Genomic DNA, 18,551 nt, shown 5'->3' on the forward strand with positions numbered 1-18,551 from the left:
CTTTAACCCTAGAACACTAACATCTTTAACCCTAGAACACAAACCTTTAACCCTAGAACACTAATGTCTTTAACCCTAGAACACTAACCTTTAACCTTAGAACACTAACCTTTAACCTTAGAACACTAATGTCTTTAACCCTAGAACACTAACCTTTAACCTTAGAACACTAACATCTTTAACCCTAGAACACAAACCTTTAACCCTAGAACACTAATGTCTTTAACCCTAGAACACTCATGTCTTTAACAGTCTTATTGAAGATGGTCGTGTCTTACTGAAGGCGGGCGTGTCTCTCTGCTCCAATCTCTGTTTTTTTCAACAGGAACGTGTTCTGCGTTAGTGATAGAGGGTGAAAACATTTCGGATGGGTTTTAACATTGAAGGGAGACTTTTCCTTCACAGGACAAGACTCTCATGTCCCAGGAACAAGTTCATAGCTCCATTATTTAAATTGTTTTATTGACGATTCCCTAATTATTCACCCGATTTTAAACCATTTTTTAGGGTCTCCCTGTCCAAAAAGAGTGGACCCAGTACAATCCACTGGCAACTTGCACGATAAGAGTAAGCAGTCTTGGTGATGTGTACATTAAAGATGAAGCTTCCATCAGACGTGAACATTAAAGGCCTCCCTGCCCCTTACTTCCTGCCCCTGCCTACTGGCCTTCAAACACAGCCTTCAAGGTGCACGGCTTCAATGCTGCTTCCTTACCTTGTCCTGAAGTTAGCCGGGTGCGGATGCCCGTCATACAAAGATAAAAAGTCGTATTCCTCCTCCACAGCGAAAGATTGAAAAACTATATGAATCCTGCTCCCTTCCTCGGCAACAATCACCCAGGTACAGTTTGCTCCATTTGGATATCCATATGGAAACCCGGGGCTTTCTATCGTCCCATTCCTCCCTTTTAAAGTGCCTCCGCAAGTATGGATAAAACCTGTGAAGAAAAGAAAACACAGTCAATATAAAGTGCACAGTAAGAGTGGATGACTCCAACGAGGAGATAGAACCAAAAAAGCTTTTTAATACATGGAAGAAAATGAGTGGATTTTAGAGATCCTTGCACACAATGTACTTTACTTTGCCTGATGCACACATCCAAGCAGAAATAAATAAACAAAATGGCTCTAAAACTTTTAAATAGGCCTTTACAGATGCTATTCCAAGTAACATTTGTATTGTAACAACTGTGTGCACCCTGTAAAGTCAGAGTGCAATATTTATTTAACTGGGAACACATTGTTTGTAAAAAAAAATCCACATTGTTCTCAGCTGGCAGACGCTAAGAGGGAAATCTGGCAACAAGCAGAATAAGAGCCACGTTTCAGTTCCCATTCTAATAAAAAAAAGACAAAAAAATGAATAGGCTCTTACAAATACTGCTGTCATTATGGAAGAAAATGCAAAATTGAGGGCTACAGTGATGTTCTTCAATGGTACATCGAACAAAAAGCTATTGATTGCCGCCCAAGTGGGTCAGAAAGCCGCCAGAGACGAGCAACAAGCAAGGTCTTCCAATCTTGTGCCACAAGCCCTTAACACTCACTTTCACAGCCCACACAACATACATCTTTGCACCTTGCTGCACTGGCTTGCTGAAAATCAATACCCTTGGCATATTAGGTAAAGCATTATACTATCATTCTCAAACTGCAATAATCCGATTGCTTGGCTAACCTTCGTGGCATTAATGTAAATGAGAAAATGTGTCACAGCTAAGTAGCTGTACCTCAAACAAACACATGCACAAGAATAAACTATCTCACTCATGCAGAGACTGTTACAATACACCTTTTCTCACATAATCACAGCTATTCTTTCACATTTCCACACCCAGCATACGCCCTCCCACACGTAAAGACAATGAATGAACTCACTCCCGTAAGCACGGTGTCACCCTGAGAAAACAAACAGAAGGGACTTTTTATACGAGGTTATCTTGCACGTTGTCTAAGGAAATACACATTTAATTAAGATGCATGGTTCACAATTAACTCCTCGTGTAATTAGCTTTTCACACTCGGTAGGTAAAGGATTTTGCATATTGGCCCGCTGGAGTATGGGGAAAAGCAGAACACAAAGATCACTTGGCAGCTATGCAACTGAAATGTCTTCTCACTAAAACAGTGGTAATTTTTCCTGATAGCTCGCACGCCTTCTTACAAACTGATGCGAGCAAACAAAATGTTTAACTCAGAGACAAACTGACAATTAATTTCCCTCTTGTCAAGCTGTTTCATTATTTTTGGACAAAGCCTCCCAGCTGTTTATATTTCACAAAAAAAACAACTGTTATCACAAATATGATAATTCTGCGGAACATTTTTTCCCACAATCGTCACATCTTGCAATACCTTTAGGATATTATCCTCACAGGGTTCCTGACCCAGAGTCCCTGACAGTAGAGTATATCTCCACCTATTGTCCAGATAACTGACCTGCCCCTGAGAGCAATAAACTCCTCCTGTATCCCGTGATCTAGTGGCCCGACCTTCTTATAGATCCAGTTATGGATACAGTATATCTCATGCCATACAGGTTTATAATGTGCTACCTGGGGATGAGCGGCTGCTCTACATGCAGTCGGGGGGGAAATCTCGTCATGGTTTGCTGCGTGTCTAAATTGCAATTACTCCTGCCACTATTCAGCCATCAGGGCAATCATGGGCAAATTTGCAGCGTTGATGCGCCGCCTACAGGAACAACGTGATCCAACCTGGGACACGGTGCATTACTGCTGCTTTCAAGCACTCTCGGGAATATCGGATTTCCCAGGACAGCCCTCTTCACGGATCCAACCAAGTTGTCAATATGACTGTGAAAGTGTGGTTGTGTAATTGCAGTTTGACCAACAGCTACTGGGATATCTGTTGTTGCTCGGCGGTTGTGCATATAGGTGTTTTTAATTTAATGAACTTTTGCTTGTACTTTTGCAGCTTTTGCTTGTGTTTCCACCTGAAAGCAGTTTGACTGTGTGTGTTTAAGACAGATTAAAATAAAAGTCAGAGCTAATAAAGAGCACTAGAGGACATGGCAGAATGATCCACGCTCACACTGACTATTCAAAATAGCCATGAATAAGAAGTCTGGCGGAGATATATGTCCATTACTGAAAAATAACCTGCATTTGCTGCTGTAGAAATGAAGTTTAGACTTCTTCACTTCAGTGAAAGCAGAAGGATAGAATCATTATGTGAACGGAAATGTACAACACACTATTTGAATACTGATATCAGCTTCTGTCTATTGTTTATCTTGAGCGTGATTATGAAAACATGTTTCAAAAGCAACAATCTTTCCCTGGCCATGGCCATAGGATGATGCAATTGCACTAAATATCAGTAACGCTGGCAGCAACAAATATGTATTCAGTGAACTTTTACAAGGAGCGCTCTCAGTTGAATAACGTCTTCAATGTCTCTGGAGGGAGCTTTCTAAGGTCTGAGAAAAAAAAAACACGATAATGTCGTCGGGGTTATCTCGGTTTGGGCTCGAGGCTCGACATTCAGACGGCAAGTCTTGTTTCTACTTGGAGGTGTGGGGTTTGAATGAAGTGTGCATTTAGGAGGCAGGTAGGGTGTAATGAAAGATGCCCTTCAGATGCATTCTGAGAAGTAACTTGATCCAGGAGATCTCTTTCTCTCTCTCTCTTTGATTTTGAGTGGAAATGGAGATACTAAATTGCTGGAATACCCCTTCAAATGTTGCATCAGAAGGATTACTGAAACCACTTTTCTTGATTTGAAGCGTATTGGGGTGAGAATGTTAAAACAGCCAAGGAAAAGGTATGTGAGGCATGCAGTTGGAAGTCAAGTAAACTAGACTTGAGTTGTGATGAGGTTACCACATCACGACTTAAACCGGAGCAATCCTGGTTGAGCATATCGCCGGGGCTCAGAAGCAGCCACACATTTTTATTATTATTTCAGATTCTTGTGTGTCAGATTCATTCTTTATCGCCCCCTATGAAGGACATTAGTAATCATAGCCCGCACACAGAAATAACATTGAAAACAAGGTAAAAAACAAATCAGCAACATAGAAACAAGACAAGCCTTTTAAAGTGCGCCGAGGCGATTTGAAGCAGCTGTGATCGATGGCACAGAACTGCTCCTAAAGCCTTCTGCAGATTGGTTGTCTGCAGCCAGAGGGGAGGCGGGTGAAGCTGGAGGTGAGCGAGTGGCAGGTGGCGGTGTCACCGAGAGTTGGCAGATTGGGAGTGGGGAGGCCAATTACTTTAGAAGATAAGTTAGTGATTTTCAGGTGCTTTTTCGATTGGTGAGGGGAGAGGATGGTGGAATAGCAGGTGGCACAAGTTACAGGGCGACTGGCTTCAATAATACCTCAGTACAGAGGGCCCTACGTTTTATTTCGATGGCAGAGAGTCTCTGTTGACAGCGTTTCTGGATGTCTGTGCTGCGGCGATCATAACTCAGGTTGTTGTCCAGGATGATGCAGAGGTACTTAAAGCTCCCCCCCCCCCTCATCTCCACTGGCTGGCCGTCGTCGAAAGCGTGAGTTTATTGCGGGTGTCAAAGACGAGCTCCTCCGTCGCGGTGACATTGAGGAGGAGGTGACTCGCTTTGCGCCGCTGGGTATGTAGAACGGCTTCGTCATCAGAATGTTTGAAGCATCCTGCAACGCAAACAAGGGACTCCGAACACATTCTCGGGGAGCTCCGACGTTGACGCTAAACTGCGGATCAAGCGGATAAGGAAAGGCGGAAGGTGGCGGAGGTTGCTGAAAGCACCCTGAGAGCTCCGTTAGTCCCTGAAATATGTCCCTGTTTGTCAAGATATGAGATAACTTGTGTTCAGAGTGATGCTGTTTGTGTGAACCGCTCCACAGTGTTTGTGCGGCTGATTGTTCTGATGTCCCGAAGACGACAGAACAGATGCTCATTGCCGAGAAATTAATGTACCTCTTTCCGCCTCTCTCTCCCTCAGATCTACGTACTCCTTTCATGCTTTTAGTATCACCCTCTCTTCATCCCACTCAACTTTCGTATTAATTGCTTCTTCAGCCAATTGACCCCCCCCCCATCCATTGCCCCCTCTTGTTTTTCCATGAGCCATCAATTATGAATCACAATACCCCCTTTTCAATGCTATGAATCACATGAGTTTGAAATATGTTAATCCCCTCCATCTCCATAAGAACTGCATCTAAAAAAAAGCAGATCATTATAATTGTTCGTCTTCAACAGAAAAATTACGGAAAACAACAAGGATGACGGACATGCGTTCCATCCCTTTACCGCCCAGTGTGTCTTCTTTGAGTTCCACCGCCATCTCTTTTTCCTGTTGCGACCTCTATCGTCACTTCAATTGCATAAACGCACTCCCCTGGGGTTTGCTCCCCCGATCCCATGTTAGCGCCTATGCTGCAACGCCTGACAGTAAATTGTGGTGAGAAACCAAATTAACAACACGCTGTGATTGCACAGTGGGGAAAATGCGGATGAGAAATATGAATCAGTATCATAATGCACGAGTCTGGGGAGGAAAAAGCCGGGTCTCAGCAGGCAGCCGGGCTGGCTGACAGACAGCTCAAGAGCAGCCCCAGCTGTTCATCAAATAGTTACAATTACCCCTGGCCTTTTTGGATATGCACACAAATACTACATTTTTCACCACACCGCACCTTTGATGCTCGGAACCGATTGTTATGCTCGCCGGGAAAAACGCAGGCGGCAAGAAAGGCAGTTGTCTCTTATACCCTGATGAGATTTCTGAAAGGATTTGTTTCTTTGTCAGTTTGAATTGAATGTGTGCGTGTTTGTGTGTGATTACATGCATACGTATATGTGTGGTCGGCCTTGCAGACTTCTCACTAATGCAAAGGGTGAACCAAGAATGTGATTATCTCTTCCTTGCCCAGTGAATACTGAGGGTTTTGAGCAGAATGAAGCAGGTATGCACCACATTGCGGTACAATCGGTAGAAGGAGAATAAGATTGATTCTGAAAAGCAAAATGCATTTTGCATTATATTGATAATATCATTTGTTGCAGGCTAAATAAATACATTATTTAAGGTTTATGAGAGACGACATTTGGCCTTCGAGTACATGAGCAAGTGTTAGAAAGGATAAATGCCCCCTAAAGAAGTAAACAGCCAACATGTTGTCCTTCATCACTAATGTAGATTTGTTGCCAGGCCATAAAGAGAAATGATTATGTGCAGTAGAGGTAATGGAGGAGGAGTCATTTACTGCCATCCAAATTATTATGAGTGACAAACAGCCCATTGGGTAATGGATGATTGCTGATGGGTATGAAAGATTGCCCATCCCGATCGACTATTTTTGAACAGAGCGTGATTAAACGGGCTTGGAAAATAAACATTCACAGTATGACCCGCTCCCTTCAGGTAATTGCTTCAGGATCTCACAGGGCAGATATAACTGGCAGACAAACTCCTTTCTTCCCACTGGCAGTGAAACTTTTGAATTCTGAGGACCAGACTGCAGCAAATGTATGTTCCATTTGCTACATTGTCCTTAAACTGTATTGACTTTATCTGCCGTCTATTGTGCGGCGTTTTTCTTTTATTGACTGTGTCTATTGTCCCGTAGTTTATGTGGCAAAACTAGACAATAAGATCTATCTTATCTAACAAAAACCCTGTGGCTTAGAGCAATCAGAGCACTATTGAAATGAAAGTGTTTGAGCCTTGATTAATGGCATTCTATGCACTGGAAATAAAATAAATGTTGTAGCGCCCCGCTTTGGCACCAGTCAGTGTAAACCTCATGCAGTAATGGTGCAATAATGCATATTTTTCTCTGTATGACTTTTAGGTTGTGAACGAAAGACTTTTTGAAGACAGTTTGTTGGGTTTTTCCAAAGTAACATGTCTAAACAAGCAACACAGTGAGAGGAGAGCAGCTGCAGGCTCTCTGTAAGGACATTAGGCGAGGTCTATCGGACACTGTAGATGGACTACCCAGGTCTACAGTGTCAGAGGAAAGGATGCTGCATCGGGAAATTGCACCATGAGGTCACATTGGGTCATTTGGCAGATGCTTTTCGACCCAAGCGGTTTACATTTTTCACACATACATCTGGAGCAATTTGGGGTTGGTTGTCTTGCTCAAGGACACTTCAACAAATGGGAAAGAAGGGCCCGGGATTGAGCCACCCTATGAGTAATCGCCAACATGCTCCATACCACCTGAGCTACTGCCGCACCAGACACGATTCATCACTTTGTAATCATACCCCTGATGTTATTGTAGCCGATGTGAGGCAGTGTCATGCACTGAGCCCGGAGAAGGTAGAGTAGAGGTGGACTTGTTCCTTCAGTCTCTCACACACTCGTGACATGCTTCTGTCTCTAGGGCAATTACACTTCTAAATAAATAGTATGTCTAATTAATAGTGACAGTATAACCAATAGAAAACCACCCTATTTTTAGGCCCTTTCCTTGAAAATGTTATACCCGAACTAAAAAGGGTGCATCTCTGCAACTACTAGGGATGATTGAATAATGTTGGTGGTATAATAAAATGGTGCACACATGTGAAATGGTCTCACACATGTGAGATTGTGTTCAGATGTGTAAATATCAGTCTATATGTTACTGGTTAAGAGTAAATGAAGATGACACACAGAAAAAAATGAAAAGGTTTTAGGTCCGCCTAGAAAAACATCACTTTCAGGATGATTATTTCTTTGAAATGATGCAGCTGTAAGGTCCAACTCTAACCCAAATCATAGCTCAATATGTGAACATTCTCTAACCCAAATCATAGCTCAATATGTGAACATTCTCTAACCAAAATCATAGCTCAATATGTGAACATTCTCTAACCCAAATCATAACACAATATGTGAACATTCACTAACCCAAATCATAGCACAATATGTGAACATTCTCTAACCCAAATCATAGCTCAATATGTGAACATTCACTAACCCAAATCATAGCTCAATATGTGAACATTCTCTAACCCAAATCATAGCTCAATATGTGAACATTCTCTAACCCAAATCATAGCTCAATATGTGAACATTCTCTAACCCAAATCATAACTCAATATGTAAACATTCTCTAACCCAAATCATAACTCAATATGTGAACATTCTCTCTGCAAAGGTTGACTTTGATAAAGTGAAGCAGAACAAAGTTAGAGAGGGTTTAGTACAGAGAAAATTTAAGCGAGGACAAAAAAATTTGCATTGGGGCACATATGCGCACATCTGTGACATTTAAATTTTCTCATGTACAAAACCAAATATTTCACTTATGGTGTTCAATACATCCAAATACAGCAGTTTTGGGCTATGATTTACAGTTTTATATAACAATCCCTCAGTCTGCCCACTCTAGGGGGGGATTGGATTTTTAGAGGATACGGATGCTGTGTGACTCAATGCAAACACTCATGATATGCAGGCAAACGCAACAATTTGAATAAATCAATGCATGATTAAATGAATAACTAAACAATACTAAAATGCACAATTTCAGAGTTTTAAAAATAAATAAGCCTCGCTTTGAACCACACTTGGACCACCAGTTGATGTATGCACAAAAAAGTGTTTTGCCTTCACCCTTCATACATCACAGTATCTTTCTTCAAACAAATCCTGAGCCCAATATCCACAAGCCTACTGAGCTATGCGCTTTCAAGCTCCTCTTCTTGATTTATTTTTGGCATGTATTATTTTCTCCCTGCTTGATACTCCATTTCCTTGCGATTGACTGCGGTGTACGCTTAGTCAAGGACACCTCTTCTTCCGAATGGCATTTCATCATTGTTCATGATGATGGCCTATCACAAACAGAGGGGGAGGCAACCGCGGCACTGCGAGCAATCAAAGTTAAAGTACAAAAAAACAACAACCCGCATTGATTTGCACCTGACCTTAAAGGTGAGTCAGCCAATATAGAGATATCCATCAGCGATGCCTGGTTACAGAGCACCGACTGGAAAGATAGAGCCCTTACCAATCACAACAAAGGTCAACGAACATCCTGGCTTTATTTGCTGCAAAGTATCCACACCTCTTACGAAACACAACAAAGAGGAACGGTAGTGTTATACCAAGACAGTCTGTTGAGTATTGATTTATGTGCGCTAGAAAGAGGAAATTAGAATTTAAGAGTGTGTTGAACATGACCATTGATCAGAGGGAAATGTGCGAGGAAATAAAAAATGACACCTTTTCTTACTTGTCTGCTGTCATCCCTTCAGATCATGAATCTTCGGGGGCGCCTCGTATCAAATCAGAGCTGCTGCAGCACTTAGGTGTTATATTTGGTGGTAATTTGGTTTTTAGAAATCCAAGCACTTTTCTCTTAGATCTATGACAAGCCGCACTCCGAGCAACAGACGTAAAATATGGAGGCAGGAGAAAATAATTTGTCCTCAGCACAAGCAGGAATACAACAATGATGACTGCAAGGACCCTGACAGTAACCTTAGTAGACATAAATGTTAAATTGATGTCCCCGGAGAGAAGGATTTTATCTGCATGGCCGTGCTGCAGCCTCACAATTCACACTGATAGAATGTGCATTATTGCAGCCCCTCATTGTGCTTGTCTGCATGCCTGATGAAAGGGAAATGGGCTCCACACAACGGAAACAGTGCAGGACTTTCTAGAGAATGAATATTACCTCACGAGTGTGTCACTGCAATTTAGGAAAGGGCTCTGAAATATTCCATTTGGTGGTTTTAAATTGCCAACCACTGAGGTGAGAAATAGTAACATCAAATACACTGCCACACTGAGACACAGCTGGCTCAAAACAAACACACACACCACACACACGCCGTTGCACAAGGAAATAACAGAAGTTGTGCATTTGAATAGCCGAGTGTAATAACTGTTTCCCAGCGTCCGCATGCTGCCGGTGCTTCACCCACTTCCCTGCAGATACAGTATTTTATGGCTAGACACCAATACCTCCTCAAAGGGCCACTGAGCCATATTGCACCTGATGCCAGGCTACCACTGAGAGAGCGGCTGTACAACAGGAAGCCGAGCCAACAATACATTATAGGACGCCTGTCTCTCTAGCCTCCGATCTCCCAAACAGACAAAAACATCAACACTTCACTTTCTCCAGGAAAAAAAAAGGAGAAAGAGAAGGAGGCGGAACAAGAATCTTTTCGCTTTCTATTTAAAGACAAACACAGAAGCTGAAACAAGACTCTGCTGCTTCCACTTTCCAAGTGGAAAACATCTTCTTCCACTTAACAGCCGTCTCACAGAGCGAGGACGTGTTTGTTTTTTTAAAGCACCACATGGAACTCGCTTGAAACTCAATCACAAACTTGCAAACCGCCTAATTAACATTTCCATGGCATGATTCTCCCGAAATGTGTTGCAGCGGATCTATACATGCTCCGCCATGCTCCGCCTCCAGGAGACGTTTATGCAGATGTGGACGTGTGGATCTCAACACCCACAGGCAGAATGCATTTGCTTGTGTTTTGGGAGTTTCCCCATCAAACATTTGTTCGACCCGTTAGTTCACATAAATGAATGGGTAAGAATTGAAGATTACTTTGTCATAACAACCTGCAGCGTTTATTAAATACTTAAATAGAAATACAATTCAGTTTGTGGCTGTGAAACACCAACATATTTTTGTGGGAATCAATGTCAATTTTCCACTTTAAACCTCCATAAGCTTGTCTTAACATTTGGGAGGTTTGTCAGACACTGGACGATCAGAACAATCAGCTAAAGTGTTAAATTGCCATAATGACAATAATACAAAAAAATTATATTATTTGAAAAAACTGACATGGAAAAGTTTTTTTTTTTCAGAATTGCTTATTTCGGCAATAATATTCTCTACTAATAAATTGCTAATTTTGTCGACAAAATGTCAAGTAACTGCAAAAAAATATTTCACAATTTCCTACAGCCCAAAATGATCTCGTCAAAAATCTTGTCAGTCTTATTTTATTCCAAAACCAATCATGCATGGCAAAAAAAAATACTTCAAATCTTTAACCACCTTTGTAATTCTTAGAAAAGCGATCCTTCATTTACTATTATAAAGTATTCCGTTGATTGACAAATTGATTAATGGGCAAATAATGTCCGTTCTATCTCGGGCTCTAAGTCTACATACTTTGCACATTGTCTTTCTGCCTCTGCAACATCCTCTTGTTTAGTTTTTTCCCCAACAAATGAACGTACACAAGACAATCATCCTTCACCCTCCGATGAGGACGAGGAGACAGAGGACACACAAGGTCACCACAGGCCGTGGGAGCTATACTCGTCCTCCAACACAACAGAAAATATACATTTTGCATGATAAAACATCAAATACAAGATCTGAGACAACACAAAATAAAAAATAAAAAATCCAGTAATCCTAATTGCATGTTGGTGGCACAATAAAGGAGCTATTACTGCTACCATCAACGCTTTTAAATTCCACAGGTTGGCCTGAAACTGCAGGTCTGAAACTGCTGTCACTGCAGTTTAATAATATTGGCTGGCAGCTTCTTCGTCTCTCATGAATAAGTGCTTTGATGGATGCAGCTCTTAAGGCCAGGGCCAAAGGCCAATTCACACAGCATGGAACCCGAGTCAATCATATATTATGTTTTTTCACATGATGAAAATACACTGCATGAGGTACCGAAGAGGCAGCACTTAAATACAGTCAAATCAATTGTGAAATTTACAGTATTGTGAAGAAATCAATAATTTCCAACGCTGCTGATCTGAGAGCCTCTCGCAGGCAACAAGGTTTACTCGCCTCTGTCTCTTTTCCAACTAGAAGGAATACGCAGTGCTTCCTGCTCAACACTGATGGCAAAGTGGTGCAGTTGAGAGTCTGAACATGTATCCGTTAAGCTATCCACACCTACCATTTTAATTGCTGTGAAATATGCTGTGGAATCACAGCAGCCTCCACTAAGCAGTCCACCTCCTCGATTACCTCCACGTCACCCCACTTTGTTTCCCCGGCCATGCTTCGCCCCGGCCTGCTCTCTCCCGTCACATCTCAAAAACCCACCGAGACAAACTACAACAGCGGAGGAAGATTCATGAAGTTTACGTGGGCAACAGGTTATGAAGTCAATAAGGCTGGAAGAAGGGTCTACTGTGGATGCATTCTTCTACAAGATGAATGGGGGAAAATCCACAAGAATATAACTATTATTGTGCTTCAATGAACACATGTGATTTTACATGCGGCATGCAGTTATTGGTTTATTTACTTGATTTCTAGATTGTAGCCCTTTAAACCCTCACCCTAATCCTATTTATTGTTTGAGTTGTGTTTAGCGGGTGTACATGGGGATTATATATTATTGTAGCCCTGAATTTTATGTTTAATTTGATACCTAACATGTTTTTTTCTTGATTTGTACCTTGTGACCTGATATAAAAGGCTCAAAAGAATGCATGGATAAGGCCAAACAAATGAAAACCTCCTTGAAACCTCCACCTAAGGCGCAGAAGTCAGTCCACCTCGAATGTGTAGCCTTGACTCCTCAGCCTATTACACTTAATCTCAACAAACGGTGAGCTACTTTTCTTCCCGAAGACAAGATATTGCCAATCTCTCCCTCTCAAGAGTATACTGCTTGTATTAAAACTGACACCTGAGAAGAGCTGACTTAATCAGAACCAGCAAACTACATCCGACCTTCGCAGGGACCTGTCAGCAAACATCTCAGGGCCCGGCCCGGGCCTGGAGCCACGGGTTGAGTGTTACTTTGCTCCACCGCTAGGGCTATCCAGTGAGATGTCAGCACTAAAAGAGCCATCGGGAAGCCGAGGAGTCAAACTGTTCCTGCTCCAAGGTCCTGCATTCTGGGACATGGGATATTGTTCCCTCCGGTTACATATAACCTTTATTTAACTAGGAAGTCACTTCAAGAATTAAACCTCTTTTATAAGTGAAACCAAGGCTCAAAAAGCAACAAAACAACCTCAGATCACAGCGGCAACAAGAGATGCAGCAAAATACACATCACATCAAAAAGGCAGCATTTTGGTCACGTGTTTGTTCGTTCATTGAAGCAAAGGCAGCGAGCAGCGACCGGTTCCTTTATTCTAAGTCAAAATCACTTAGATAAGGGTCTTAAATTAAACTATTTTTAGGCCCCTTCCTCGAAAATAACATACCCAAACAAAAAAGTGTGTATCTCTGCAACCACTAGGGCTATTTCAATAGTTTTTGTGTTATAATAAAAGGTGCACATGTGAGATTGTGTTCAGATGTGTAAATATCAGCCTATATGTTACTGGTTAAGACTAAATGAAGATAACACACAGAAAAAAATGAAAAGGTTTTAGGTCCGCCTAGAAAAAAAAACACTTTCAGGATGATTATTTCTTTGAAATTATGCAGCTGTAAGGTCCAACTCTAACCCAAATCATAGCTCAATATGTGAACATTCTCTAACCCAAATCATAGCTCACTATGTGAACATTCTCTAACCCAAATCATAACACAATATGTGAACATTCTCTAACCCAAATCATAGAACAATATGTGAACATTCTCTAACCCAAATCATAGAACAATATGTGAACATTCTCTAACCCAAATCATAGCTCAATATGTGAACATTCTCTAACCCAAATCATAGCTCAATATGTGAACATTCTCTAACCCAAATCATAGCTCAATATGTGAACATTCTCTAACCCAAATCATAGTACAATATGTGAACATTCTCTAACCCAAATCATAGAACAATATGTGAACATTCTCTAACCCAAATCATAGCTCAATATGTGAACATTCTCTAACCCAAATCATAGAACAATATGTGAACATTCTCTAACCCAAATCATAGCTCAATATGTGAACATTCTCTAACCCAAATCATAGCTCAATATGTGAACATTCTCTAACCCAAATCATAGTACAATATGTGAACATTCTCTAACCCAAATCATAGAACAATATGTGAACATTCTCTAACCCAAATCATAGCTCAATATGTGAACATTCTCTAACCCAAATCATAGAACAATATGTGAACATTCTCTAACCCAAATCATAGCTCAATATGTGAACATTCTCTAACCCAAATCATAGCTCAATATGTGAACATTCTCTAACCCAAATCATAGCACAATATGTGAACATTCTCTAACCCAAATCATAGTACAATATGTGAACATTCTCTAACCCAAATCATAACACAATATGTGAACATTCTCTCTGCAAAGGTTGACTTTGATAAAGTGAAACAGAACAAAGTTAGAGAGGATTTAGAACAGAGAACATTCAGGCGAGGTCTCCAAAATTTGCATTTGCTTACATTTGCATCTTGCATTTGTAACATTTTAACATTCTCATGTACCAAACCATATCTTTCACTTGTATATTACTTATGGTGTTCAATACATCAAAATACAGCAGTTTGGGGGCTTTTTTTTCATAAAATAAGGTATGATTTACAGTTTTAAATAACAATCACTCAGTCTGCCCCCCCTAGGGGGGGATTGGTTTATAAAAGGTTACGTTTGAGCTTGGCCTGCAGATCTTTCTAGGACCGTAGAGGAACCAGCTTGTTCTGCTGATAGAAACTGGTTCCAGTTGAACTCAGGTAATTTCTTCTCCTGTTGTGGAGGTCAAGAACCTGAGGGGCAGTGGGATAATACCGCAAAGTCCCCGTAGATAGCGCATAATTACACAGACAAATTGTAATCCTGATTAGCCCCAGCAGCCTTTCCAGCCTGTTTACATAATCACATTGAGAGAAAGTCTTCATCAAGGGCTCAGTGGTCAGATTACTGTCTGTGCAGAACCCCACTGATTACCAGCAATTAGTGACTGGCTGATATATTGTTTAAAGAATAAAATCCTAAATAGGCCTACGTCTTAACAAATTATAGAAGCTAGAAGGAACATTTGATAAATACTGTAATCAGAAGAAACAGTGGTGGGACACAACAGATGGACAATTTTCCACAATCTGCTCACGATCATTAATCGTCGGCTGTCATTTGACGTGGTAATGTCAGCGCGGGAAGCAGGCCAGTGCCCAGGCGCACTGTCTGTCCTCTCCTGAGGTGTCCCTCCGACTTCCCATGACAATCATCCTGCTTTTCATTATCCGGGACTGTTGACACTGGATATTTGAATAAATTCAGATCTGCAAAGTACCGTTTGAGATGGATATAAAGATAAAGTATAGCGTGACATTCATCAGTTTCAATGAGAAATATTCTAATAACCATAAACAATTTAAAAGGGCAGATCCGGGAGGCTGTGGCCGTAACGTCATATATCTGCTCCCTCCTCATATTATCCACTGCTTACACAAGCATGTGTCATGAGACTGGGGCGCTCTCTGCTTTGGGACTCTTTCATTATTGTGGACTTGACTGATCGTCGTCCAGTTGATGGATGGAGTGGGATTTTGATGGGAATTAATAGGCCGGCACAGCTGTTGAGCTCCAGAGAAGATACAGGAAAGGGCTCAGTATCAGTGTTGAAGAATTCAATTTGTATTTGACCCAGGTCTTTTGCTCTATTTAAAAAATAAAAACCCCAGTTCCTGCAACTTTGCTTCCTAAATTTGTGTCTGTGTCAAGCAGTTTTTTAAGTTCCCAGAGGATTAGGTGACACAGTTGCAGTGGATGTCCTCAGATGTTTGGTGCATGGTGGACAGCCGCAATGAAAACTTTCTTCTTTTTCTTTTTCTTTCTTAAATTTTCTTACTCAACAAAAAACACCAGTGTGCTGTTTTATTAATTACAAAACCAAGTTGCTAAATGTCCCGAAATCCCCTTAATACTATAGAGAGCCAAAGAATCAGACAGGTGACTGAGATAACTGTGAACTGTGCACCACCCACACACACGGATCCTGCTTCAATAATAATCTAACATGAAAAAAGCCCCTCTAGCAAAGCGGTGTCAAAACAAACTTTGCTAGATAGAGGCCTTTTTTTTTTTGCAGCATCATTATCTGAGCAGCAGAAGTGAGTCACAGGCCATATCTCTATCTCTTTACTCCTGCAAACACTGTGTCACCTGTCAGAACAGCAGAACCACAGGTGGTCCACGGTTCCCTCTTGGTCTGTGTCATTATTTCCTTTGCTCTTTTTCACCCAGGCCTCTTCCTCATCCTCCTCCTTTCCTCCCCCTCCTCCTCCTCCTCCTCCCCAGTCCATGGCTGGCTGGCTCCCTAATAAGTAACAGAACTAGGAGGATTGGCAGCGGCCTCGAGGTTTGACATTGCCACAATGTGGGTGGTGAAGAAACAGCTCTGTGCCCGACTCTGCTCGGCTCGACTCGGCTCATTCTTGGTGGGCGCTGCTGCACATTGCATCCTCCCCCGGTAGACGGACACGAGAATTACTCACAGGGCGAACAATCTGCATGTAAATTGATATCTGTCAGTGACCATACTCAGACCAGCCATACAGGCGTTTGACAGATTAACTGCCGTGCATTCACATATAAAATGTCCCGGAATACACACAGACACACGCGCACACACACACACACACACACACACACACACACACACACACACACACACACACGTACACACAAGCATATCGAGAATAAAAACATGTTTTTTCCTTTGGCTTTAATTTTACTTGAGAAATGAGAATTTAACACAGTGAGGGTAACATTACAGAGCTTAAATATGATGCACAAAGACAGAGAACAACACACACACACACACACACACACTTTGTATAATCCACATGTAACTTGCACTACAAGAGAGCAACAAAGTGTTTATCACATTTCCTCTAAATGCTGTCTAGATGTCAGTGGACAATAAATGAGCAAATGGTGATTACAGAGAGATAAATGAGCAACAATTGCTTTCACAGATGTATTTCCTGTCATTTTAAGAGCTGTATAAACTGATATTTCAGGAGTGATGAAACTGTCATCGTTCTGCATGAATGTAGCTGTTACCTCACCAGCTGTAGAGCCAGTATTCAAATAAAAAAGACCCCGAGAAAGAGCACTAGAATACCAACAAGCCCACCTTACACCTGCCTGCACTGGCAAGTCCCACACACACCAGTGGACACACATTGGTTCCACACTACTAATTGCCTCGGCCCACTAAATTGTTCCAGTTGGGCTTCTGGTGAGACGTTGGCGTGACGCAAATCCCACATAAATACTTGAAAACTCGACCCAGAAAAGAGGAAAAGGCGGACGGCTGCATAGCCTCAACAGATAGGAATCTCTCCCACATCCTATGGGCAATCTGCAGTGCATGCACTTGCGTCCCAACAAGCCACTAGTTAGCCTACTAAGCGAAGCAGCTCACGTAGGCTATTAGGAGACGCGTAGGCTACCGCAGGAATCTCTATTGAGACTCAGTCAAAGCCCGCATTCAGCGCCAAACCGGTGGAAACTCTATCCAGTAAACCGTGGTAGCCTATTTTTGCGCACGTCTGTAACGTTCAAGCTTTTTTTGATTTCACGCGCGCACACACACACACGCACACACACACACACACACGCGCGCATACACACACTCTGGCACACTAAGCGCGTCAGAAAAAAAGCACAGAGGCTTGCTGCAGTGGCTCGTACCTTTCACACAAGTGAACATCAGTGAAAAGATGAGGTTCCAAAAAACAATCCCCGTCCTAATCCTCATCGTCTTGGCTTGAACAAAGTCCCCTCGGCCACATTTAACGCATCTCCTGTTGAAAACGTCCCGCAGCTCGATAGATCCGTCGTAGTATCCGTCTCTGTAAATCCCCTTCATGTTCTCAACTAACGCATGTAAAAACCTGCAGCTCTGTTGGGTTGAAGTAGATCCTCTTGGTGTCCTCTTCTCGGAGGAGGAACGGGCTGAGCCGCCCGCCGCTATGTCAGCTGATGGGAGAGGAGTGAGCGAGACTGGATTTGGGGAGAGGACCACAGCAACCTGGACGAGGGCTCAACCATCTCTGCTGAGAGGGGCATCAAGTGTGCGCGTCTCCGGCGCGGCGCTCTGGCGTCTGCTGCTCAACATCTTTTTTCTTTTTTAAATCCCTTATTAACCGGCTGAGGGCAGAGAGAGGAGTCTAGCCTTGTCTTTGAATGCTGCCGTTATCGATCGGCATTTGAACCGCGCAGAGTGAGAGAGAAAAGGTGGCGGGAGGGAGGGAGGAGGAGGAGGGAGGAGGAGGAGGAGGAGGAGGAAGAGAGAGAGAGAGAGAGAGAGAGAGAGAGCGCGTCCTGTGTAAGTATGATGTGGTTGATGCGCGGCTAACAAATCATGAAGTGGGAACAGTGAGGTGTGGGTGGCAACAAGGGATGAAGATCCACGTCTTTATGGGACGATTGTAAATCTCGAGAAAAGAAATGAACTCTGTTAATGACAGCATGTAGTTCATGTGCGCGTGAGGGTGGGAGTCGGGTGCTGGATGGTGTTGGATGACGCGCCGTCCCGTCCCCGAAAAACCGGATGAAAGAAATCCGCCTGCTAGGCAATCCCACCCATAACTCGTGATTTTCATTTTGGAGATGGAGCGGAGCTGTTATTGGGAGTGATGGGACTACTGGGCAATCTGCAATGCAAAAGACGGGGTGGTGACGGCGCGCCTCCGCTGCAGTGGGGCTCTTCTGCCACCTAG

General features: G+C 42.5%; 1 protein-coding gene across 1 annotated transcript in view; it reads right to left on the bottom strand.

The window, feature by feature from the left end:
- The window catches only part of LOC306745299 (CUB and sushi domain-containing protein 3-like), a gene marked incomplete at both ends in the record, with an annotated part of 218,685 nt that extends 200,987 nt beyond the window's left edge, over positions 1–17,698 (bottom strand). Inside the window, 2 exons of the mRNA XM_079228051.1 lie at positions 716–938; positions 17,521–17,698. Of these exons, the coding sequence (XP_079084177.1) occupies positions 716–938; positions 17,521–17,698 (401 nt within the window). The remainder of the gene's footprint in view (positions 1–715; positions 939–17,520) is intronic.
- Between the last annotated feature and the right edge of the window lie 853 nt (positions 17,699–18,551).

This window comes from Taurulus bubalis (assembly GCF_910589615.1).
Source record: "Taurulus bubalis genome assembly, chromosome: 12".
Taxonomy (NCBI): Eukaryota; Metazoa; Chordata; class Actinopteri; order Perciformes; family Cottidae; genus Taurulus; species Taurulus bubalis.